General features: G+C 36.9%; 1 protein-coding gene across 2 annotated transcripts in view; it reads left to right on the forward strand.

Annotated features, from left to right (window-relative positions):
- Positions 1 to 25,747, forward strand: part of gstcd (glutathione S-transferase, C-terminal domain containing) — a 49,344-nt gene that overhangs the window by 5,686 nt on the left and 17,911 nt on the right. For both annotated transcript variants that reach the window (XM_041983514.1, XM_041983513.1), the window contains exon 5: positions 4,599 to 4,692. In XM_041983514.1, coding sequence (XP_041839448.1) covers positions 4,599 to 4,692 — 94 coding nt within the window. The remainder of the gene's footprint in view (positions 1 to 4,598; positions 4,693 to 25,747) is intronic.

Below are 25,747 nucleotides of genomic sequence, written 5' to 3' on the forward strand. Positions count from 1 at the left end.
GTGCAGACTCTAGCTGGTTGTTAAAGAGGTTTCTTTTAATCATCCTCTTCCCTTTTCTATCAGTTGCACCTTAAAGAGTGTAGCTCTGGTGTTTTGGCTTCAGGCAGATTTTTTTCTTAACTGGTAAATTTTTCATCTGTTGCACTTTTTTTGTAATGTTAATCATCTTCAGTCACAAAATTAACATTTCAGTGGTTTTTTAGGACTTAAAGACATTTGTCAGCCATCTTCATTATTACTTTAATTGTAGGTTAATTAAATTCTTTATAGTTTTTTGGAAAAAAAAAAGAAAAGGGACCGTTATTAAAAGACTAATTATTCATTTATAAGAGCAGTATCTTACAGCTATTAGTGCTTTTTTAAAAATGAACATTTAAGTATCCTCAGTGGATCCTTTTGCTAGTAGCAGAAATGTAGAAGTTGCACATTCAGCTCCCGCTCATTTCAGGTGCAGTGAAACCATTCATCCCCAAAAAGGGGGGAAAAAAAAACAGGTTTCATCTGCGGGCTATGCTGTTTATAGTAACAGCCGAAAATCTTAAAGTGTAAAAAGACAAATAGGCCATCGCAATCCACCCCACACTCTGAAAATGCATTTCCCTCTGGAAGCATCATCTGCAAACTTACACAGTTACATGCATTTATAGATTTCTTAGCTTCACAGCAACCCAGATATCACCTCTGCCACATTTGAACTAGTTTATGCAGCCAGAGATAAGCAGAGCCAGCTGTTCAGAAGGAGACTGTTTCCTCAACCCTGACTAACCCCCTCCTTACTGATCCTTCAGACTGTTTGCTTCCTTCTTTCTCTCCTGTCTCTGCAAATAAAGTTTCTGTGATTTCCTGCTGGCTAGATGTCAAAAACAATGCAATATTAAGTGGTGGAAAGAAAGAAAGCTGTAAAAGATGGGTTTGGAGAGTTTGGGTGACGCTGAGTGAGCTGGGTGGTCGGGACGCGATGTGTCTCATATTTGGCATGTTGTCAGATGAAATTTCAGTCAGGGCCAGATGCGCACAAATGACAGTTTTTAAAGCGGATTGAAATCAGATGTTAAAACTAAGAGGAATGCCCGCACACACAGACACAATGGCCGCCATTCTTTCTCTGCTTAGAGGGATTATGAGGATGGTTACATGTCGCCACCGTTAATGTCTGGAGAGCAGCTGTTAGCCAGTGAGTCTGTACTGTATGTGTGGGGAGGCGTGTATGCACATACACCCTTATTGATGACTCTGTGTGTTTGTGTGTGTGTGCGTGTGCATGTCCCACTGAGGGAAATACAGAGAATAAGGTTCTCCTATCCGATGTGGTGACAGCCGATCTTTCACTGTTGCTGACCAGAGGCAACAGCCCTGTCTCGCTATAAGCCACAATATAAATGGCTCATAAAGTTTCCCACTTTCTCTTTTTCTCACATGAGTTAACACACTCTGGCTCGTCACTCAAACTGCCTGCACAATGAGCTGTAGAAGCACAGCCTGTGATCCAAATGTAAACAAAGATAGCCCCACCACCTCATCACAGCCTAAAAGGGGCTGACGGCACATGACAAATCAAAAGAATCTATACAGAGCATGGATCCAGCGAGGAGGTTTAGTAAGTTAACAGGATTAGCTGAATAAAAACTGAGGAAAGTGTGATTTTTCAGTTGAAGTAATTGGTCTCACAGGGAAGCTGGTGTTCAAGAAATGAGGATTACTGTGTTGGTTCCAGTGTAAACTTGCTTCCTCAAACCTGAGAGCTTTATAGGACACTTCTTAGAGCTACAGCTGTTGGTTCTTATTTAGCCTTAAAACATGATTAAGCAACCAGATTTCCTTTTGACACGTGAAATCCGCCAATATAAGGTCCTAAATAATTTTTGCTTTTATTCTTTCAAGGACCATGGCTGGAGGCAAATTGTGAATTTGTGGAGAGCTTAAACTGAATCACTTGTTCGGATTAATTAAAATACCCCAGAAAAAGCTCAGTTTTACTTCTAATTCAGTTTTCTGAATAAGTATGCTTCCAATAACATTGTATAAATAAATAAATAAAACAGACTTATTGAGATGCATCTCAGTAGAATAAAATATAACCTTTGTCCTGTGTTGGATTGCTTTTTATTGTGTGTTGTTTAGGGTAGTTTTTGCTCCTTTTTTTTAGAAATATGATAAAAAATGTTAGAGGGGAACATTTTGGTAAATTGTAGCCTAACACCATGCTGCTCCAGTGTGCTGTAGCCAAATGACTAATGTAGTATAAGAAGTAAAACAAGTTTTGCATTTCATTGGATTTATTGATTTATTGAAAAGCCTGAAGAAAATTTTCTGTAGCTTTGACTTAAGTCCAAAACTTTCCTAAACAATGCCAACTTGATATCACCTGGGGGGTGAGCTGAAATATGTTGTTCATATACTCTGAGTCCATGTTTACTTGGCATGGTTTAAAAGAGCTTCTTGTGATGTCAGGACTGTTTTGGCTTTGTCAGCCTTTAAGAGCCCGTAAATGTTTAGTAGGGTTGAGAGGTGACAGTGGAGGAAAGTCCATGACACTCAACTCATCCTGGTCTTTTATGGACCTCAAGTAGTCCTTGAAAGCTTTAGGGTGTGTTTGCTCTTGTTACCCTGCTTTACCTGAATCCATCACCATAATGGTGGAAACAAGAGATGGCAGCGCTGACTTTTAAGTTTCTTAAAGTGGGTGGGGTGTAACCATTTACAGTAATTCAGTTGTTAGTCTTGTGTATCTCTATATTGGCTCTGCACCTATCATAATTCCAAATAGTTATTTCAGAATGACAGAGAGCTTCTTTGTGGTTTAAACATCCTCGTGAGAACAACAGGGATTTGGGGAAACTTTCTTTTAAGTGGTTCAATTCCTGGAGGTATCCTGATGATGCTAGGCAGGTGAAGCTGAGAATTTATGGACATGCAGTCCTCCTGTCACAATGTTAAGACAACGCAGACAACTTGTAAACAAAGGAAAACTTTGGCAAATGTGCATGAAAAGACCTCAAATCCAGTTAATCCAAAGGTAATGGTGCTTGCACACTCCCCTATCGTTGCCCAAGGCTAAGCTGCAAATAGCTTTTCTTTGTACACAATACACGAAGTGTGTTGGGGATTGGTAATTGTAAACTATGGTTACTAATGTGACTAACTGTATTTTTGAGCAGCTGTAGAAGCAGCAAACGGATGCTTGTGGCTGCTGCGTGTTAGCATCCTTAGCTGCCTTTTCATTCATTGAACCCATCATGTTTGCACTAAAATGTGTTCATAGGCCTATTGCCAACATAACACAGATATTTGAAATGTTTTAGCTGATCATTTGAGGTTTAAACTTAGACTGACTGCAACACTAAGCTGCTCTTTTAGTGCTGGAACAGCCTCTGCTTTTAGCTTTAGTGTCCCTGCTCCAGCCTTGTTCATAAAGCTGATGTCTTTGTAGCGAACAAATCTGGATATTTTTTGTGCCTGTGCTGCTGGCCAGGAAAAATGAGCTGGATCCACGGATCCATCACCATCTGTTGTTAACGGGCTCTGCTTGCTTACTTGCTGCTTTGTTTGCCGTCTCTGTTAGGTAGGCGAACGTTTAAGTCTGGTATATGTTAATGAAGTCATGTCTTTAAGAAACAGATAGTGCTGCATTCTCAATAATTTAGCATGATCTTCAGTGCAAGAATGTCCGTTTTATTTGCCAGTGTTTTTTCTTCTCCTTCCTCTCCATTGCTGTCCTACATCCACATCTTCTTTTAGGTGATCTGGTTTTAGTGTCATATTCTTTGGAAAACTCAGTCAGCTGCTCCCACTCTGTAAACAGTCATTCTGTTGGCATGTTAACTTTCGAATATCAAAGTATATGATGTATGTGCCATAGGCCTTTGGTAATAATCCTTAATAGAAAGTGACTTTCTAATATTTTTAATATTTTTAATATTTTCGAATCAGAATTCTTTATTAATCCCGGAGGAAATTGTGTATGATGTGTTTAAATATGATAATCTAAAATACTTATGGATGGTTAAGAAACTTATTGAATTATGCTTTGCTTCAGTATTTTATCACACTGATATCCAAATAGTAATGAACAAAATAGGATGTAATCATGGTTTTAAGCATTAAAAGTAAAGTATAGTCACTTTCAGGGATGGTGCCATTAACCAAACAATTTTATACAAACTGCAATGAACAAATACAAAAAAGAAAAGATTAATATATTTGATTATTAAAAAGCAGCTTTAATTTTGATATCTCTCCAAAGTATTGCCCAGTAGGTTCTGTCTCTTTATGTAAACTGATCAGAGAAGGAAAATGAACAGGGCGTAGTGAGACAACTCTGAACCAGTCCTCAAATATGGATGTTCAATCTAACCAAGAGTGCTATGTAGTTTTATATTTAACTATAAGCATTTAAATAATAAAAAATAGTTTATTTCAGCACAGTTGGTTCTCACAAAAAAATTATTATTGATAATTTAGAATCTATAATATTTTGCACACATCCATATTTTACACATAGTCGGGTCATTAGAACTGTTTAGACCACAGAGCCTCAATTTAAATATATTTATTTGACTATTTGTGTGTGTGTGTGTGTGTGTGTATCCTTCTCCCAGGAAAATGGCATAGAGGCTGTCTTCAGTCCCCATCCTTGCCCTGACTGGACCCTCCCGTGGGACAGCTTACCAGGAGCCATCAACCCCGCTGAAGGTAATGTCATGTCACACTGTGACCTTTTTTAGTTTCTCTTTGCTGTTTTGCCCTTAAACTATTTTTCAGCACTCCTTCAATTCACCTTCATGCTGTTTAGAAAATATTTGTGCTTTTTTTGTTCTTATTTTCTCCATATTTGTCTTTTCCTTCTTTATTCAAGCTCTTTCCTCTTTGTAGCTCCCCCATGTCTTCATCAGTATCTGCTGTCACTCCATACTCTGCCTCTCTTTCACCTCGATGCTTGGTGAACTCAAAAGCAGATTCCAATGATACTGAATATGGAGAGAGGAGTAAATGTAAATATTTGCATCAAACCAACCTATACTTGGTCAGCCCTGTGATTTTTACTGCAGAGCTTTCTGGTCTGGTTAATGTGGTGCCCCACAAGGGTCCCTCTAACTAATTATCAACAGTCAGCATGTGTTGTGGGTTGATGTGTAAAACAGACCTGCAACAGAAAGAAACCCAGGACTGTAGAAGCACACAGACTGGTGCACAGACCGCTGATTAAACTTGTACTTGTGTATTAGCAGATGCTGAGAGCAAACAGTGAGAGCAGTTCCTAACAAATCCTTCTGTGCATGCAGGTGTTACAGACACTGCGATATATTGATGTTGTTGTTATAAGATAAAGGCAGTTGTATACCAATTAGCCTTAACATTATGACCATCCATCTAAGACTGAGAGCATTTTCTTCTTTCTCCTCTATCAAAGTGTCTTGAATGTTAGTAATAGGTCCCTTTGGCTCTCTGGAATGTGGGTTAGGCCTTTGTGGATCCAGCTTACCTTTTAAAGATGATATTAGGTTGGTATGAAGGCAGTTTGCAAGGCAGAAGATGACCTTATGCTTACACCTGATACACTTTGTTGCATTCTTTAAGTAGCCTTTGAATATTTTTTTTTAAAAGAAATGAGAAGTTTTAGTAATTTTATCTGTGATTTTAATCTTATGGCTGACTGGTGTATGGACAGAAGTAAACACTCATTCAGTAGCCCATGATTAAATATGGAGGTGATTTAAACTCACTAAACATTGATACATTTTGCATTACTGCATCTCCAGGTTGAGCAGAGGGATATTTATTTGAAATTAAAAACAAATAGTTTAGGTTTAGGAATCTATAGTTTATTATGGTGGAACAGTATTTTGGTATATTCACAGGTCTCTTCAGCACCTTGTTATATTCATGTGGTCTCTTATCAAGGCTCTTAATGATTCACTGTTGGAACTTTGCAGTTTATGTGGTAATTCTGAGCAGGTTCATTTAAATTATGCTGGACTCCATCCCATTTTAGGAGAAAAATATATCTTATTGCCATTTTCTAATGTTCAGTGCCACTTCACACAATCTAAGCTGCTACTAAAATGTCCCTGTGCCACATCTGAAGTCCTCGTCTGTCTTCATCAGAGCTACATCGTGCATAAAGTTCACTATCTGCAGCATCTTTTTAAGAGGACACCCACTGGGGTTCTGATTAATAATCTGATTAATTTCTTGATTAGCTACAACTTTCCACTGCTTTGCCATCATAAATCTTCCTGCTTCTTTTTCCATCCTTGAGTTTCACAAAACCAGATTTTAAATTTCCCCCTTGCAAATTTTTGTCCATGTTGAACTGGGACATGCAGATAGACAGCCCACTGGTAATATCATATTACAACGTTATCTCAGTGGTAAATTATAGTGGTTTTTCCATTTTATTTCAGGCCTTACAGGCACATGTATATCAGTGATCACAGGCGATCACAGCAGCATTGAGTTTGTACTGTGTGGCCTTTGTTTGCAGTGTGTTCTGCTGAAAGCATTTGTTTTTTTATGGCATATAAGAGGGTATAAAAATAATGCAGCTATAATTTGGTGCAATTTCTAGTCATTTAACATCTAAGTGATATTGCAGAGAGGTATATATACTCTACTTAGATGATTCCTCCTCTGTTGTTGGGTAACGGGTTCATATTTAGTTTCCTTTTTCATATTTACCTCCGTCAAGGTTGATTTCCATTGCTTATTTCCTCTACTCATCAAAGACTGCAGAGAAATCGTTATTAAGGTATAAGTAGTACCATAACTTCAGGTCTCTCTGCCTCTAGACTCATTTGTTTGTGAAGGACTATTTTTACTTCACTGCCATATTGCTCTTAGTGGTTTTTTAAGAAAAAAAATTATTCCAAAAATGCCTCTAAAAATGCAGTTACGTTGTTATATGAAATGTAATACGATAATTATAAAGAATGGACATGTATTTTTTTAATTTGCTTGTTGGTGATAATCTGTTTACTTGTGATGCTTTGGAGCTTTTTATGTAACAAATACATGTAGTTATTTCATCCTCTGTCCTACCAGGCTGGGTCTGTACTACTGTTATCACTGAAGCAATGGAGAAAGTTCACAAGCAAACAACAATCTTCCACAAAATACAATGAAATTTTACTTAATTCGTGCAGTTAAATTATTAATGATTCTAATTAAATCTTCATATAGAGTGTAAATTGAACACTATGAAAGGCTTTAAAATGCTGGCATCTCTACTGACCAGAGATATTATTATATTTAAAAAAATACAAACAAAGCCAACCTGATAACTAAGTAATAAGTCAAATTTCTTTTTTTTTCTTTTATTATTATTATTTAAGCTTGTCTCAACTCATGTTAAAATATAACGAGATAAAGTATTTAAATTAACACAGCTAATTTTCGAAAACTTAACCCAGATGAATTATGTTTAGTTTTGAGTATTTTAATGTGTTGCATTAAAGTCATTGACTTCTTTCTACATCATAGTTTTTCTCATTGCTAATGGTCACAGATCACATGATCAAATTTTTCCCAAATTTGATCATGAACACAATTAAGGCCTCAATTAAATTTGTAGTCAACAGCAGAAGATTAATGGTCATACATTCAATGTAATTATGCTTTATTGTTTTGGATCATGAAAGTATAAAGCTGATTTGGAGTGAAGTTATTGGATCATTAAAGTTTGCAGAATACTGTGCGTGGGGAACATGATCATCCATGCTGAGAAACCGGTATGGCCCTCATCATACTACTATTCCAAAGAAATTCTTTGCTTTTTCATTACTGCAGCTGTGTTGCTGCTAAAATTGATTTATGAATAAGCCTTATGCTAACCTCAGCTTAAATAACAAACACAAAAAGCAAATAATTTTGCTTCTGTTTTAATGAAGACCAATATTTTACCCCCTACCTTATGCACTTGCTTTGTTTAATCCCATTTGTAACCTACTTAGACTCTACAGTACTACACTCTGTAGCTGAAACCAAACCATTTTAACATCTGAAATTTTAACATTTAACTCCATTAACGACTCCATTAACGTCTAAAGAAAAGTACTCTTGATGATGTGGTGAGTGTATCTATTCTGAGACTAGAAATCACAAAGAGAGAATACATTTTAGGAGGCCCACCTTTTTCTGCACTCTGCATAATAAACAGTGCTGTTGATGCCTCATTCTGCAGTATTAGATTGGTAGGTAGGAAGGTAGCCCCTGTGTTTTAGTACTGTGTATTTTAAGAGGAGTAGATAATAAAAGCAGGCCATTTTTCCTAAATCCCTGTGTGTGTGTGTTTTCTACCTCTTAGATGGTTGCACACAAGCCCACATGTACAGTACTAAGTGGGAAGAAGAAGCACTTCCCCTTACATTTGCATAAATATTTCTATCATTGGAAAACTGCCATATAGTCAGACATCCAAAAAACTGTTAAACTATCTTAACTCAATTTTGATGAACTTAGGTTAAAGCAGGTAAGTCTTTACTACTTGGACTTTTTTTTTTTTGCTTTTTCTTTTTTATACTTGTTTATGTTGCTTTGTGTTGCAGGACACATAAAACCTGTTTGCCTTTTCCAGTTCATCCTGGTGAGCTGCTTCTAAGTTTGGTTTTGGTGAATCAAAGCATCACTGAGATGTGACCTCAGTCCCAGTCTGGCACATTCACGGAAAGAATCAAAAGATCAAATGTGCAAAGCAAATTTCTAGTTAGCTCTTTCTGAACATCCTCTTTTCCAGTTTTGTTAAAAACTGGAAAATGTTTTTGTGAACATATACTCACTTTGATCCAAGAGCTAACTACCTTAATGGTATAATAGTGGCTGCATTTCCTTCCAGTTATAAAGAAAATTTGAAATAAATGTTTGAAATGTTGCCCCTAATAAATGATTGAATTGAATAAACAAGGCTGTATACTGTCTTTAGCAGTTGTTCATGATTATAACAAATGGCATAATAATTGCAAACTGGACATAAAACTTTGCGTAAACAGAGGTAAACGATTTCAGAAAGGTGTTGACTTGGGTATGGTGAGTTTTATGTTTCCTTTTGGCAAGTATTGGCCATGTTTTTTCTCTAGAGCACAAACAGGATTCAGTTTATGTGATTTGCATCGAGTATTTCCATGTTCCCTTTCAGCATCAAATAACTTTTCTTTTAATTGTTCAAAACCCACAATATAACTTGTTGTAACCTCAGAGCCCTCTGTGAAGACTAAGTTTTTAGATTAGATAACTTTTATTGTCATTCAGGCAAATTACATCAAAATGAAGACGATGTAGGGTCAACAATAAAAACACCTGAGATAAAAACAACAAAAGACAGTAGTGCAGTAAATAAAATAAGTGTAAAGAAAAATAATAAATATGTAATAATAAATACCTTTCAGAGATAATTGTACTTATTTACAGTCTTCTGTTCAAAAGATGGATGGCGGTGGGAAAGAAACTGGTCCTGAACCAAGCAGTTTTTGCCTTTCAGGCTGCCATACCTGCTGCCTGAAGGCAGGAGGGAAAACGGTCCATGGGCAGGGTGAGTGGGGTCCCTAGCAGTCCTTAATGCTCTTGACAGGTAATGTCATTCCACCAAGTCCCTTACAGGAGGCAGCGAGACCCCAATGATCCTTTCAGCAGCCCTCACTACTCTCTGCAGAGCCTTCCAGTCAGACACTGCTGCTGGTTAGCACACTCTGTGGTTCCTCTGTAGAAAGTGGTGAGGACTGATGTGCTGAGATGGTGCATTGAATTCTGCTTGGATTGAAATTTTAGGGGTTCTAGGGGACCTCAGCAAAATAAATGTTTGTTCTGTAGGGGTTCATTGTGCTGATACCAGAAACAATGGTCTCAACTCTTGAATACGGTACTGCATATGTTCATCCTTCATTCATTACATTGAAATGTCTACTATCTAATCCACAAAGACGAAGATCTTTGTCATTTTTTACTTGCAATATTGCTTCAGTTCTTTAAACTAATTTTGCGTCCAACTGTAATAAAGCCCCATCTTATATTCAAATCTGTAGCACAAAGGAACCTCTGTGAGTAAAAGATTTTTGACCCCTTGTATTAAGGGCTGCATCACTAAACATAACAAGGGGCTGTGTGAAAACAGGTAAACAGCAACATAGATATAAAGGCTATTCTGTAAACCAGCCAGCATCTTGTCACCAGCACCTCACATAATAGAGAAAAGATGGGAGGTTAGAAATAAAGTGGAATAGAATGATAGAGTGTGTGTTACAAGGAGATTGAGATAAGAGTGAGAGCACAAGGAGTGACAAGGGTTATCAGGGGAAAACAAGGCAGGGGAAGAGGGGTAAAAAAGACAATGAGGCATGAACAGGGAGGGCAAGTGAGGGAATCACATAGTTGTCATGCCTGAGACATCCAGCCGTTACGTCCCTCAGGGTTGTTTTGGTACAAGTAGATGGGATGATTTCGCTTGTCTTTGGTTACAAGAGTATGACAGAAGTTGAGCTGCTGGAGTGAAGCTGGCTCCATTTGTCTCCCTGTTTTGAATCCAGCAGATATGTGATGCAATTTCATAATTTTCACCCCCCCATCTCTTTGTAGCTCACTAAAACAATGAGATATGCTTAAAGGCAGTGGTTTTTTGTAGAAATGTTACCACAGTTACATCACTGTGCAAAAGGCTTGATCCACCTCACTTCTTTATTTTATGCTTTAAAAAAGCCAGACAAAAACACAGCAGCTTTTTATCAAAAGTTTTCATTCTTTTGTTTACAAGCTGCCATAACCCCCAGATTGGTTGTATGTGCATTCACAAACCACCATCACCACTTAGCTTGCCCCTCTGCAAGCCTCTAGGAATGCAACCAATCAGAAGACACTTCCCCAAATCCTCTTCTTTTCCACATCTTTATTCTAAAATAAATATAACCTGTTTGGAATCATGATAACCAAAATAAATAAACCATATTCTGGCACCCACAGTGATTTCTAGCCTTAGTTGCCAGTCCTTGGACTTGAATCCAGGTTCCCCAGACCACCTCTGTAACAATACTGTGCCACTCTTATAATGTCTGTGGCCCGTATTGGGATCAAACCCACAACCTTGGCATTATTAGCACCACGCTCTAACCAACTGAGGTAACAGACCCTTCCTCAAGATCAAAAATTTGATAAGTAGAAATGATCCTGCCAGCCAGGTCCACTGTAAAGGATTTTTTTAATAGCATAAGCTTTGTTTTTACCTTTTCTTTTTAACTGTGTTTCTGTTTATGTTTGCACATATTTGCATAAATCCCTGCATCCATTTCATGTTTTCCTGGCAATATATAAAGCAGGATTGGTTTAAGACGTGCACGGTGCCATGCAATATGTTGCTCTGCCTGAGTATCAAATCCAAATGTACATAGTGGTAGCTGTAGCTGAGAACTTTGTACTGGGGTAAAATCAGTACCTAAAACCTCTTTCAAAAATGTAAATGAATGAATGTCATTTCATTTTATATTATATTCTGTTTATATTAAGTTATAAAATCCATGTAGTGAAGATGCTCATTTGATCCTACTAATCTCAAAACTGATTTACTTCCTAAACATGCACCAATAGTTGGGCAATAAGTCCTACAGTCAGAATAACAAGCGGACCAGGATTTCTGCTTTAACTCAGAATAGAATGAATAGAAACTATAATATGACACAAACAGCTGGACTTCTTATTTAACTATTAAACACTAAAAATATGTGTGCACACTATTTGACCATTGCTGAGAACACAAGAATTATCATGTTTTCTTGGTGATTTTTCTGTCAGCTTACACCAAGATCAGGACAAGTTGCCATGGTGATTGTGCGCTGATGAACTGCCAGCCCACTACATCTGTTCCTCTGTTACCCCTTTAACCCATTTTAACCCCAAAAAATCTAACTGCAGTTACGTATAATCTTCACAAAACATATGTTGCAAATTTTTGCTACCTAAATCATGATGCTGAAATAATTGATTCTCTATATTGTTGTTTAAAATAATCATATAATAATTTCCCTGTTGCAGGGTTGGGGGGTGTGTGCAATATACCATCCATGCAACAATATGTGGTATCACAGCATCTACAGCAGTTTAAGAAAACCACTGTGCTACAAGTTCCATCAGTTTCCTCCTACAGAGTTTTAATCCCAATAGAAAAATTAGCCTCATCTGAGTCTGTGGCCCACACTGTTTACACATTTAAAGAGTAGTTAAACATCTGTCATATTGTAGCTTCCAGATATCTATTAAGAAGGTACCTTGTTGGCTTGGAAACAGGAAGACTTGACTGTAAGTTGCTGCAAAGATGAAATACAAATCACATCACAAACATCTAACTCTTTAAACTGATGTTTATACTATTTATTTTTCCTCTGATGTGTTTAAAATATGTAGTGATTTCTTCCACTGCCTCTAATGGCTGTGATTTGTCCCTCGGGCACATCATCTAACTGCTGCTGAACTCAGGAAAAAATTATTGTCAGCTTGAATATACTTGGGATTTAAGGATTAATGATTTGATAAAAACAGTTATATGATTCTTTTCTGTTTTACTTGTGGAGTGTGTGCATTTACCAGGACATTCAGCTGAACGGGGCTTTTTCCTGAGCAGTCCTCACACTCCTTGAAGCTGTGCTGAGAGATGTTTGATGTTCTCTTGCTTTTTCCTGTATCACTTTAGTCTTAAGATAAAGTTGACAGATCATGTCATCCCGTCTGCTTTATGGAGACATAATACTGTGTTTAAAATTTACAAAAAATTTAATAGAGTGACAAGGATAAATATAAGGTGTGATTGTTTTTCAAAGAAGTCACGTCTACCTGCCAGATCCTATAGAGCATTGGTTCCCAATCTGGGGTCCCTGAACCCTCACAGGGGTCCCCCAAAGAGCACAGGGGGTTCCCCAGGCTTTGTCTGTTCAGAGCCAGTGTGAATTAAATTAAGGCCATGTGTACACAGAGACGAGTTGAGGTGTGTTTGCTTAAGATTTTTTTTTTTTTTTTTTTAATCGTTTTATTCACATGGAAGCAGTGTTTTGGGAGCCCAAAAACACAAACTTACTAACATTTCTTTAATGAGATGTGTCTGAGAAATGCCACAGTGCAGATAATCTATCCTTATTATTTTTTTAAAGTAAGGCTAGATGTTGGTAATTACCTTAACTTTGGTTTTATCAAAGGAAAAGAATCAACCATAATGCACCATTTATGGTGAGAAGCTAATAAAAGCATAAAACCAAGCAGGATTTGATAATATTTCCACTGCTGTAATGGATGTTCATGTGTGAAAATATCTGTTGGGAGGAAATCCCAAACATCAGCTGTTGTCCTCAAATGTACGGTGGCCCTGAAGTGTCACAGCAATACAAAGTCACAACACGAATACAAAAACCTCAACACTACACAATTAACCCGCAACACGAATTCAAAAACCACAACAGAAGTTAGACTTTTTTTTTTTTTTTTCGTAGTTCATCCATGATTTTCACAATTAGGTTTTTTGCATTTTCTAGCTATCCCAGATACTAGACACTCAGATGTAAAACTCCTTAACAACTTTTCCTCCAAACCATCAAAGCTATCAGTCCAAAACACAAATCTTGTCTTCAGTTCATTAAAGTTCATTCAGTCTTATTAGACTTAGTTTTTAGCTCTCAAAAAGAGGACATGTCCGAGTAAGAGAGGATGTCTGGTCACCCTAAATAATTTAATAAAAGTCTGCTTTCTTCGCATTCACAGTTTTCCATAACTGAAGTAATCCATTGCAAACACTTACAGGCTAAATCGCAGCAACAGCTAAGACAGTCAGTGCAGTGTCTATATATGGCCACATTACTACCTCGAACATGCAATAACCCTTTATTTACACTTCACAGTTAACAACGTTTATAATAGCGCTTACCAGAATTAATAAGCATTATCTACCATCAGTGTTTTACCTACTAAGTCTAACTTCCGCTGCAGCTGTTGCAAGTGTTGTGGCCTTTGTATTCGTGTTGCGGTTAATTGTGTAGTGTTGTGGTTTTTGTTGTTGTTTTGTGACACTTCAGGGCCACTGTACAAATGTCCTTATAGGCTCTCTGGGATCCGTTGACTGTTTACATTTTGGAGTACATTAAGTACTACTGCCGTAGACTGTTTCATTGACCAAGGTGCAGTAGTTTGATCTTGTTGGTGTGTTCTGCCTGGATCACATGATTTAAGCTTAGTACAAAAGTAGAAATAAAAGTAAAATGAGTAAAATCCTCTTTAAATGTGCTTATTCCCACAGTGAAAGTACTTGAAAACATATGACTTTTAGAGGGCTTATCCCTTTAGTTTAATCTCATAACAAACAGATCAAACTGAAGGCGAACGTCTCATTTTTATTCTGTTCTTAGGTAGGTACATTTAAAAACAAATACATGAATGCAATTTAATCATTTTTATATTGTGTGTTGGTGGGGATATCAGTACTGTGTGTTGGCATCTGGTTAATTAATTCCTTCGGGATTACAGCTCCAAACAGCAGGCTTTGACTCCCAAATCACTCCTCTCATTCTCAATTAATTGAACTCATTAGAGCCTTTAAATTGGAGATTTAAAGATATGCAGTAAACATGGAACCCAGCACAACAGGCTGCCAGCTTTGTTACTTCCAATTATAGGGATAATTGGCACTTTATTCGTACAATTCAAGTTCAAACACATCTAGACTCCCCCGGGTTGGGGTTACAGCAGAGTTTCACCAGTTGCAGGGATGTTTGAGTCGTGCCCATTTATATGCAGATCCACTGGCCGCCTCCATTAAAGGTCCTTGTAAATGCCATTTCATTAATATTCATTTGCCTCCATAGTTTTGTTTTGTTCAATAATCTCTTCTGAGGCGTTGCAGTGTGGGTATGGACCAGGAAGACAATTTTCCTCACCCTTTTAGTGAGTTTGGATTACACGGTGTTTCCTCTACCATTTCACAACACTAGTACATAATTACTGATTAGTGTTTTCTGCCCTGCAGCAGGACGTCAAACTAGATCTCTTCACATCAGGGCTTTTTAGAGCACCGTTTGATGTGTTGTCTGTTTAAACTTGTATGATTAAAAAGCTGCAACAAACTGATTGTGATAACTTTTTTTCTGGTAAGGATTTAATGCTTTTTTAGTCATTGACTTTTCTCCATTGTAGCTGTGGCAGAATAATATGATTATGTAATTCCATTTTGTAGTGTAGCAGCGGTTTCTGCTCATGCAGACCCTGTTTTGGTGTTGAACTTAAAACACAGATTCACTGTTGCACAAAGAAATGTGCCGTGAGCCTTTCTCATTTCACTTCTTTTGTTTTCTTATTAAACTTCTCCTGGATTTTTGCTCATATTGTTGTGAAACAGCCCTATCGAAATTCCGCTAGCCTGCCAGATATGACATTAACAAAGAAATCTCCCATAAAGCTCACACTAGAACCAAGAGAAGGATTAACACCGGAGCACAGGACATTTGCAGACAGCAGTGAATCTGAGATGAAGTGGGCGAGATGAACCGAAATCCCTCTCCTTTTATGATAAATGGCAGTGATATTCTATATGAAGTGGGTGAAATATTCAGTTTTAACTCCATGTTGCTATGATGTTGTTACAAACACATTTATTTAATGTCTGTAATCAAATTAGAAATTTTCCAGGTTTCCTGTTCAATCTGTGCAGAACATCTGTGCAAATAAAATAAATAATATATGGACAATAAAAATAACTTCCCATATATTAGTTAGACTGCTACATGTTATATTTTAACACATAAATAAAAATGTGAACTTTTAATTTGAAAATATTTTATTCTGTAATTAACTTCCAGGTGCAGTTAATAGATGATAGTTAATAGTTGTTATTAAGGACATTATTTATTATTTCAAAATCAGCTCATGCTTTCCAGCCTGTCACACCATGAAAAATAGGGACAAATTAAATGTTATTAAGCTCAAGATTGAATTCCTTTGAAATATAAATAAATATTGTGTTGAATAGAAGTGGTGAATTATCTTTGTTTATTAGAGTCTGATATCCCATTTCATATATATTTTGAGCAGCCTAACAAATGATGAGCCCATTTATCTTTACGATTACAGCCGTTTATACTTGACATGTTACTATAAACAGGCTGCACCTGTACAGGTTTTATCATTAGGTTTGCTTATTTTTGGCTCCAGTTTAATTTGTGCAGCCCTTGGTTGACCACATTGGCCATTGTTAGTTGACACCCATCAGAACTGGTTATTTTCCATCTTCTGAAGGGCTAAATTCTACATTTTAGTCTGCAGACCTTAATATTAAGTGTTCAGATGCAGTGTTTGCTCATTTGACTATAAAGTACCATTAAGAACTATTGTTTTTAAGTTACATGTTATAAATTGTGACTGACTACTTTTTAACTGTCCTTTAATAAGAAAAAGATTTCCCAGTTTTTAAAATTTCATGAAATGAAAGATGATAAATCTCCTTTGATATTTAAAAAACTTTATTCTTTCCATTGTTTACGGTTTCAAAACGGCAACAAAGGAAAGCTAGACACCCCGCACGGTCAGCAGTAGCAGCCCTTTGGCAAGTATCACAGCTTGGAAATGCCTTTTATTGCCAGCTTATAGATTTTCATTTTTCCTTGAAAATATCCCACCCTTTCTTATTGTAAAAGCCGAAGAGTTCTGAGATTCCTATTCTGATTATTTTGCTTGTGCCTTTTGAAGTCCATCCACTGATGTTCAGCGATGCTTAGGTCGGAGACTGTGAAGTTCACAAGAAAACATTTCAGCTCTGTTTAGGATGATTTTCCAGCTATAAGGTCATCGGTGTTGTGTTGCTTCCACAAACTGTTTCTTTGGCCAACAACATCCATGCCTAACTGATGGGGAGATGTTTCTTTCATGAGGTGAGGTGTTCTTTTAATCAAGGTTTCTTTTACTTTCATCAATGCATTGAATTTATTTTCAGACTCTATCAGGCTTGTTGAGATCTTCACTTACAAAGATCAGACACTACCTTTTGTGGGTAGGATGCAATGCACCCACCAGAATGTGCAATATCCTGCAGTCTTCTGTGTATTTAATACTTTCTTTTCTTTGAATGTTCTCTTTTTCTTTTTGACTCCAATATTTCCGCCCTTGCTCCTGCAAAAAATACCATTTCTTAATTGCCTAGTTGAAGTTTCAGATCTATCATTTTGAACAGGTAATAAATCTCAGCAGCAGCAGTCGGCAACAAACTAATGTATTAAGTGATATTTCTATAAAGAATATGCTGATGCTTATACACTAAAAAATGCAAACGGAGAGGAAAAGATTACCGTCTTGCTCTGACTTACACATCTAAAGTCGAAGATGTGGTGGAAAATCAGTGACAGGTGCATCCATAATTGATGTTTTTATATTTCACAGAGTGTCTTCAAACAGTTCAGTAACCATCACATATTTTTTTTAATCAGTGTTTAATCAAATGTAGTTTAGTTGGGCTCAGAAATTCTGTCTTCCTTGTACATAAATTAACACCACAGATGAATTAATTTATGCTTCTTTTTTTTCTATATTTTTACGCTTCCTCAATATGCAAATTTTAGTTGAACATCATATTTACACATTTCTTTTATTTATTATCTTATCTATTTTATATAATAGTTATCGTAGCTGGTCGTGGTCTGTAGGTTAATTCAAACGAGAATTCAACTAGTGCGTTAAACATTTATTTATTAATATAAGCTATATCAATTTTGCATTTACGGGTCGTGCCCCGATTTTTAATAATTAAATGTGATAACGCGACATACTGTACAATGATTTGATAGAAGTTTAGATCTACAGCTGCATCATTCTGAAGGGAAATTCATATTTGTACTAAAATAGTTTTTTTTTAGGCAGACTGAAACATTTTTTATTTGTGCTGTGTGCCATCTTCATTCATTCTTCACCGGGAGCACATATACTGATATATACAAAGCTTAACATGAGTGTTTTCTTGTCTGTGACTCCAGAAGTTTTTAAATGTGCTCTGTAGATATAGAGATATACTTCATATATATATACTTTAATTATGGGTTTGCAATTTTCAAGGAGCTAAACTACTTTCTAGTGTAGGAGATGCTGCAAACAACATGTCTGATTGAAATCAGTCAAATATGCTTCATGTGTTGTCGCTTTCCTTGTTTTCCTTGAGGTTTTCTGTTGATACCTTTTTTTTCTTTCAGTAAACCAGAGTTTACGATGACAGTTCTGTCAGAAAAGTGATTTTTTTTCCCTCCACAAACTGCTGACAGTAAATGAAAGCATTTGCTATTCTTATCATCACACATGTCATCTTTATATTTCCTCTTCCGAAAAATAAACAAAATCAGCTTCATAGATTTCCGCGTTTTGTCAGCAGAGGCTCAAAGAAAAGACCAAAACTATTTTATGATGTTTAGTAGAGATGATAAACTTCAGTAGATGATGTGTCATATTTGGTTACAGTTTAAATGGTCGACATGCTCCTCGTGCAGTAGAGACCTCCCCTGATACCCACATGTAATTTGGCTCAAAGCAAGGTTATGTATGGGCTTTGGCATGTGTGTTTCAGTTGTGCAGTGGAGTTTTCCCTCATGTATTTTACACCCTCATGGTGTTGGCTTACTTGGCTTAGGGGTTCGTTATCAGTTGTTTTGTCTCTTTTTGCATCTGAAGATTATTTTAACAAGAAACATGTTGACTGATGACTCAGAAATAAAAGTCCTGAGATTTGCAGGAGCTGATTGAAGTTACTTTTCATGAGCATACGCATCTGTTGAAATATAAATAACCCTTATTCTTAAAGTGATGAGCTTGATAAGTTCTTCTCCATTTTTTTGTTAGAGGTGGAAACAGAGTATACTGAGTTTAACAACAGTGTATACCTTGGGCTCTTTTATTATGCAGGTGGCTCAGTGAGACAGAATAATGATTCATTTAAATCCTGGTCTAATTATCCAAAGGGCATGAGCAGTGTTTGTGGCCAACCTACAGTCCCTCGACTCTAGCTCCACTTTCTTTCATAAGAATGCATGCCAATAGATTTGCAAACATAATGAGGGAATAAATTTTACGTTTTTTTTTTCAATCACAAGCATAAATTGTTTTTGATAGAGTTGGAGAACGATGGAGATAATAATGGTGTTCATCTGTGAAAACTTGGCTTTGTTGTGAAAAGATCCCCCCCTGAACCTTGAGGAGTTGACTTCTACAAGCTTGCGGAGTCAAAAGGTGAATCCTGTTATGTCTCCCAATGGCAAAAACCCTGTCTTTGACAAACTCTGCATTTATGTAAGAAAACCAGGAGCAGCAGGGATACCTGGCTTGAGTCCAGGTTGCCTTTATTTATATTTGAGTTAGCTCTGCAATGTAAGAGGCTAAAAGCCCCACAGGCATGGTAGATTTAGCAAAAGTGGCAGGCCAAAAGACATTTACACAACCCTCCACTGATGCCAGCATCGTGCCACTTAACTCCCTCACTCTGACAGCTCTGGCAGACAACAGAGAGTTGAGCGTGTGCACTGAATAAAGCAAACGGTTTGGTTTAAACAACCAATTGTGAGGAATAGTTTGCAGGATACATAGCATATTTCATAGGTGAATTTTAGTTTTGTTTTTTTTTCCTTCATACAAATCTACAGCCGAATACTCATCTACTTTTTTTTTTTGCAACGTTATCTTTGCATTGTCAACACAAAGATTTTGGTAATATTACGTTTGATATAATTATATAGGCTAAGGCGGTTTATTTGCATGCCATTCACGCTCTTGTCAGAGTAAAACCTCATTAACAGATCCATGTCAATTGTTTTTTTTTATTGCACAGAAATGTTGGCATTGATTATTGATCTATAGATATAAAATCTAAAAAGGGTCAGCTGGTCAGAAATAATTTACCTTGAGAAAGAACAGATTAATTTACGGACCTAAAATGTAAAATCTGTCATGTGTTTACAGTGGGGACATGATTTACTGGTGTGTTTTCTCAGCACCTGAACTGAGCTGTGAATGTGCTGTTTAGGATCAAAGCAGTTAATTCATTTGAATTATTCTACAAAACCTGCATGCATCCCTATTTTTCATTGCCGTCAGAAATAAAGCTTCATTGACTGGGTGGGTATACTCCAAACTTCCTACGCTGTAATGCACTGAAGTGTAAGATATTTTTCTTTTTCTTCTTCATTTTTTTAGGCAATATCCACTTCAGACAGTGGAGTGATTACAACTCCAGACACACACAGTGAGTCAACATTTAGCCGACATGGCAGCCAAAACAAGAGAGATTGCTTTGTTTGCTAGGCAGTGTTAAAATATCACAGGGTCAGCTTCATTCCAAAATATACACCATTGTCTTGAAAAATGTTGATGTAAAACAGAAATCTATGTCTTCCGGATCCTCATTTGGTTTTGCTTTGGTCTGTCTTTTAACAAGCTGGGACACCATGTTTCTTATGTACCAGAAAAGGCAGAAATCTCAGTTTGGTCTTATGTTCATTTTGAAACATTATCATGCAGACAAACTGGATATGTGCCATGACCTGTGAGAGGCACTGTTGGAAGTTCGGTAATTATTCAGACTTCTCGCCTGCCGCTGTGTCAGGTCATGTTTTGACAGACATTCCAAGGATGCACCGTGAGGAGTTTTTACCTCACGCGTTTGTCTTCATTACCTCACATTTTTTTTCTTATCATCTCAGTCTCAAATGTGTTGAAAAGATTCATTGAGTTGCTGTTAACAGAAACATTTTTCCCTGACATTGTGACAACAGTTTAAGCTTTCACTGTTGAAAATATATTTTTTTTTTAATTTAAGCCATTCCAACAATATTCTAGTTAGCTACTGCTCCTCAGTCCTCTCTGAATGCCTTGCAGTGTCATATGTTGTTGGTCCTTCAGCTCACAAAATGGTCCCATATTATTTTTCAGTGGAGGTACACTACCTGGTCAAATTTAGTAAAACTTTGGGTGCCATGAACTATGAAGGTACCCAATGAATTTTGACACATTTCCAATCCCATCATTCAAAACTGCAAACTACCAACTGATGCTGGCTTTGGTGGAGGACTTCACTCTGAGAGCTCCTTTAGTTTATACAAGTTGAACTTTGACTTAGAGGATTGCATTACAAAGTGGAGATAATGGGTTTGCATGGTATGTTGAGCCTAAAGCCTGAATAGACCATCTTTGTTAAAGTCAATTGTTGAAGATGTAATATAACCTGCTTAATGAAAAGTTGCATTCAGTTTCAGATTAAGATTGGCTGTAAAGCACTGCCCTTTGATTAATTCTGTTCCTGATGTTGAGCAATATAGATGCTAAAGGAGGGAATATGCTATACTTCCCAACTTGTTGAGCCAAATGTTATTAATAGCATGCAGTTACAGTAACAAACTATAGTAGTATGTATCATATCGCTGGGCGATATGAACCATATCTCAATATTTTTTGCCTGAATCAGGATATAGAATATGTATCGCAATATTATTTATTTATGTATTTTTTGGTCAAGCAACCAAAGAAGGCTCAAATTTACAGCCTTTAGTGCTATACACTTTTGTTAAGGATCAGCAGCACATGTGCATTAAAGCAACTGACTTAAAATTAAAGTAGCTGCATACTAAATTAAATGCTCTTAAACCAAAATGAATGAAAACTACTTTTCAATGGCCATAACAGAAATACAGTTGTGTAAAATGCAAAAACACAAGATACCTCTAACTCAGAAAAAGCTATCTTGATACAAACAATATTACTTTATTCTATATCGCATGTGATAAAGTCTCAATATATGTGAAAATCTCGATATATTGCACAACCCTAATGTATCATATTGCCTCAGGAACATGCATGCATTCTGTCAGTGATGTACAGTTATGATCGTTCTTGTTTTGCATTAAAGATATTGCAGCCAGTGGTCAGACTGAAAAACTAAATTAATAAAACAGGAAGCAATACAAACACAGGAAACTCAATCTGAACAAAAGCGCAGCCTAAAATAAAATCCAGTGAACAGAAGTCTGCAACAAACAAAACCTGCTGGACTGTGGCCATTAAGGACCGACTTTGCCCATCCCTGGGTTAGACTGTTTGTATCGCTGAGAATATTTAATCAGTGAAGTTAATTTCATTGTGATTGTATCCAAAAACTGAGATGCTCTTCCTTCATTTTTAATTATTTTGCAGCATCAGATCTAAATGCACCTCTTGAATATCACATTTAAAATTTAAGGGCTCGGATATGCAAATGTCACTTTAGAAATAAAAGGTAAACGTCGAGAGTATCTTTCAAGACTTGCTGCTCTTGACTGAAGTAGGTGGCATGTTTTCCTTTTTTGCTTTCTTTCTTCTTTTTTTTAATGCAGAGAAAGAATCAAAAGGTGCATCAAACAACACCTTTTAGTGGAGGTTGCACAGAGCTTGATCACCACTATTGACTGTTTGTTACTTTTGTTTTTGGATTTAGTGTTAATTGAACCAACTATCACATCGAGAAAGTCTGAATTAGTCAGACTTTATTTTTAGTGTTTACCCCACTTCCAGGCCTCTGTCAGCGTTGATAAACTCCACTGGCATCTGATACCATTTTCACATCTCAGTTAGCAGCAACAGCAGCTACACATATAAAAGACATGCACTGAAATCACAGAATAATTCAACAAAGAAAGTTCTTGGGGCTTCTGAGTGATTTTTAAGATAAATAAAAGAAGTATATCTATAATTTTCTAATTTAAAGGAAAAGTGCTCTAGCTGTTGAAAACATATGCAATCTGTTTACAGAAGCAAAAACCTTGAAAATATTTGTGTTTGCTCTGATTGTGGAGCCATTTAGATTTCTGAGGTTTTTCTCATTATGACCAGTGTTAAGGGAGCATTAATGATGAATGCTAAGAATGTAAAAAAAAAAAAAGAATAAATCAGGAAAATAAAATAAGGAAATATATAGACAAATGCATAAAACAATAAAAAAAGGTTGAAAAAAAACTTTAGAATTTTTCAAATGTGCCATAATTTCCACAAAAAACACATGCATATTTACAGTATGTCATTTATTAAGTCAGCATTTATTTAGCTAATATACTTTTATCTTACAATGATTTCTCATTCCAGTCATGGCTACATTTGATTTTGAGACCAGCTTGTCCTCTGAAGAATTGAAGCTGTAGGATCCTTCGCATCCTCTCGTGCCACAGCGTTGTCTTTACATTCTAATCTGTGAGATGGACGTGTTTGATAAGCCCACAGGCAGCTCTGCAGCGTCAGGGGACAAAAGGAGAGATGTTGGCTCTCTGCCAGCTGCAGCAACAGCAGTCCTAGGCACCTTTTAGTAAAGGGCACACAGGCTAATGGATCCTCAGTCTCCCCCAATGACACTTCCACGGCATGTTTTCTCCTTGTTGAGTTTCAGGAGCTCTCACAGCTCATGCACCTTTGATACCAAAACTGTTTCAGCCAGGGCTGGCATGTAACCAGTAGCTATAATGGTGAGATGGCAGATGGGCTCTGTTTACATTCTCAAGAAATTTTTTTGAGGTGAAAACACCTGAGCTCCATCACGTAGCAACTAAAGGAACGTGTTAGCAGAATGTGCTGCTGGTCAAGAAAAGGCATTGGAGCGGGTCAGTATGACTGATGAATAAATATCTTCTCTAGTCAAGTCACGATCAAAATCTGTTATTTTGGCCTTTTCAATATATAACAATAAATATGTAGTTTTTAGATTTGTTCTTTGTAAAATGAAGAAAATAATGTTCTCGTGATATGAGAACCAGTTTCCTTTAATTAGTGTGGATTAACGCTGTGCAATGTTGGCATGATGGTTCACGTAACAATTAACCAAACATATGTGTCTTGAGAGCAAATATCCACAAAGCTGTTCTGTAAAATGTGGAGTATTTGTGAACTTACTGGCACAGTTAGGAGACTACATATAGTAGGTGGCTTTGGAAATTGAACTTGTGAAGTTGGCTTGTGGTTGGGTTGTGAGAGATATGGAGAGGATATCTTATCATGCATAGTCATGCAGTCTATTGCACTGATGGTAATGAGGCATTCATCTGTTTTCCAGACCACTCATTAAATGTTTTTTCCCCCATGAGTGTTGATTCTTTCGTCTTTTTTTTCCCCTCCTTGGAGTGGTATTTCTATAAATGCTTCCTAATGCTGTTTAATATCTACCTGTCAGCGGCTTTTCTTGGCAGTGGATCATCTGGGCAGGGCTGAATGACAGTTGCAGACATATTTATGGTTGCTGTTTTCAGTTTATAAATAAACTGAATGACAGAAGTTGTGCATGAGGGAAAGAAATGGAGAAAGATTTTTAGCTAATAGCTCTGTTATAAAAACCGTGGTGAACAACTTATCATGTGAAAACAGTTATGTTTCAGCCTAACAAGCTTTTTCAGGCACAGTGAGTCTTTTCATCATTAATTGATGTGTTTGTGAGTTTCCCATCATAGCTTATTGTCAGAATTTTGTACATGGTGTTATTTTGCTCAGTGGGTAGGGAAACCATCCATTTAAAAGTGAGCCTGATCTGATGTCCTTCGTCTATAATTGTGCTTCTGTGTTCCAAGGACAATGCTAGGTTTGATAGAGACAGAGCAGCTGGATTGGATTTGTTTTGTATTTGAAGGTTAAAAAGGTGAAGGTGATGTACACCAGCTACCTGTATCAAAATAAGCTGCACTGCCGCTTTGCTTGACCATCTTTTGTTTCCTGATCTTAAAGCCACCATCTAAAACTATTTTACCCTCTAGTGTCCTTGGTGTTCATTCTAATTGTTTGTGTCCCAGAAACCTTTGAGGCATTCTAAGCAGGTTGGCATTTGTGTCCAGCGAGTCCAGTGATTAATGTTAGCTTTTTAAGACACTAGCGTCACCAGAGCTATGCCATGAGGTGTTTTGCTCCACAAGGAAATATCTCGCTGCAGCATAGATTTTATGGATTCTTGTTGATCCAAATATGTTTCCAAATGCTGGTTTTACTCTGCTGTTGTGGAATTTGATAAAGGTATTAATGATGTGCATTATCCATGGAGGATATACCTCAAGAGTCTTTATGATTCTCAAACTTTTGATCTAGTGCTGCTAGATCATGGATCATAGCGATTTTTTTCCTAGTGTAAGTCTTAACAACTGTACTGCTTAAAAGAGCCCTGCATGGATATTTTTTTCAAAACCTTTAACATAATAAAGTTAAAAGGTGTCCATTAATTATGTCATACCAACACACTTAAAATTTTCAATCACCTTGATTAGCCTTAGCTGTATTTTTTAATTTTGCTTAAATGCTAATTTGAGATCCTAAACCCGACATCTGCTACAGATCAGCATGCAGGATCACTGGAACTGACATCTCTTATAGCCTTCTGTGCACAAGGGCAAAGGTTTGCTTTACCACGGTCTTTAGAACAAACCACACTTCTTCGATTTGATATTTGTGCTCTAGCTAAGATTTTTTTCTTTGTTTTTATTTGACAGACTTTTGTTTGTTTTTGTTGACAATCCCATTGCCTGTCCATGATGTTACAGGTCACAAAGACCACAAAAGTCTATAGCAACTGTTTCATGGGTGAAAAAGTGATTAGCTGTGTGACTAAATAAAAATGGTTTTAAATTAGTCATTGGCTCTGAATTCCCCTACAAGCTGCTAAAAAGGTAAATGGTTAATAAACATGATTATAAGGCTGTCACAGCTACATGGTGAACTCTAACCAAACATTTTTTTTCGCTAATCTAACCTTATTCGTGTCATGACCACACTGTGT

Source organism: Melanotaenia boesemani, chromosome 4 (genome assembly GCF_017639745.1).
Source record: "Melanotaenia boesemani isolate fMelBoe1 chromosome 4, fMelBoe1.pri, whole genome shotgun sequence".
Taxonomy (NCBI): domain Eukaryota; kingdom Metazoa; phylum Chordata; class Actinopteri; order Atheriniformes; family Melanotaeniidae; genus Melanotaenia; species Melanotaenia boesemani.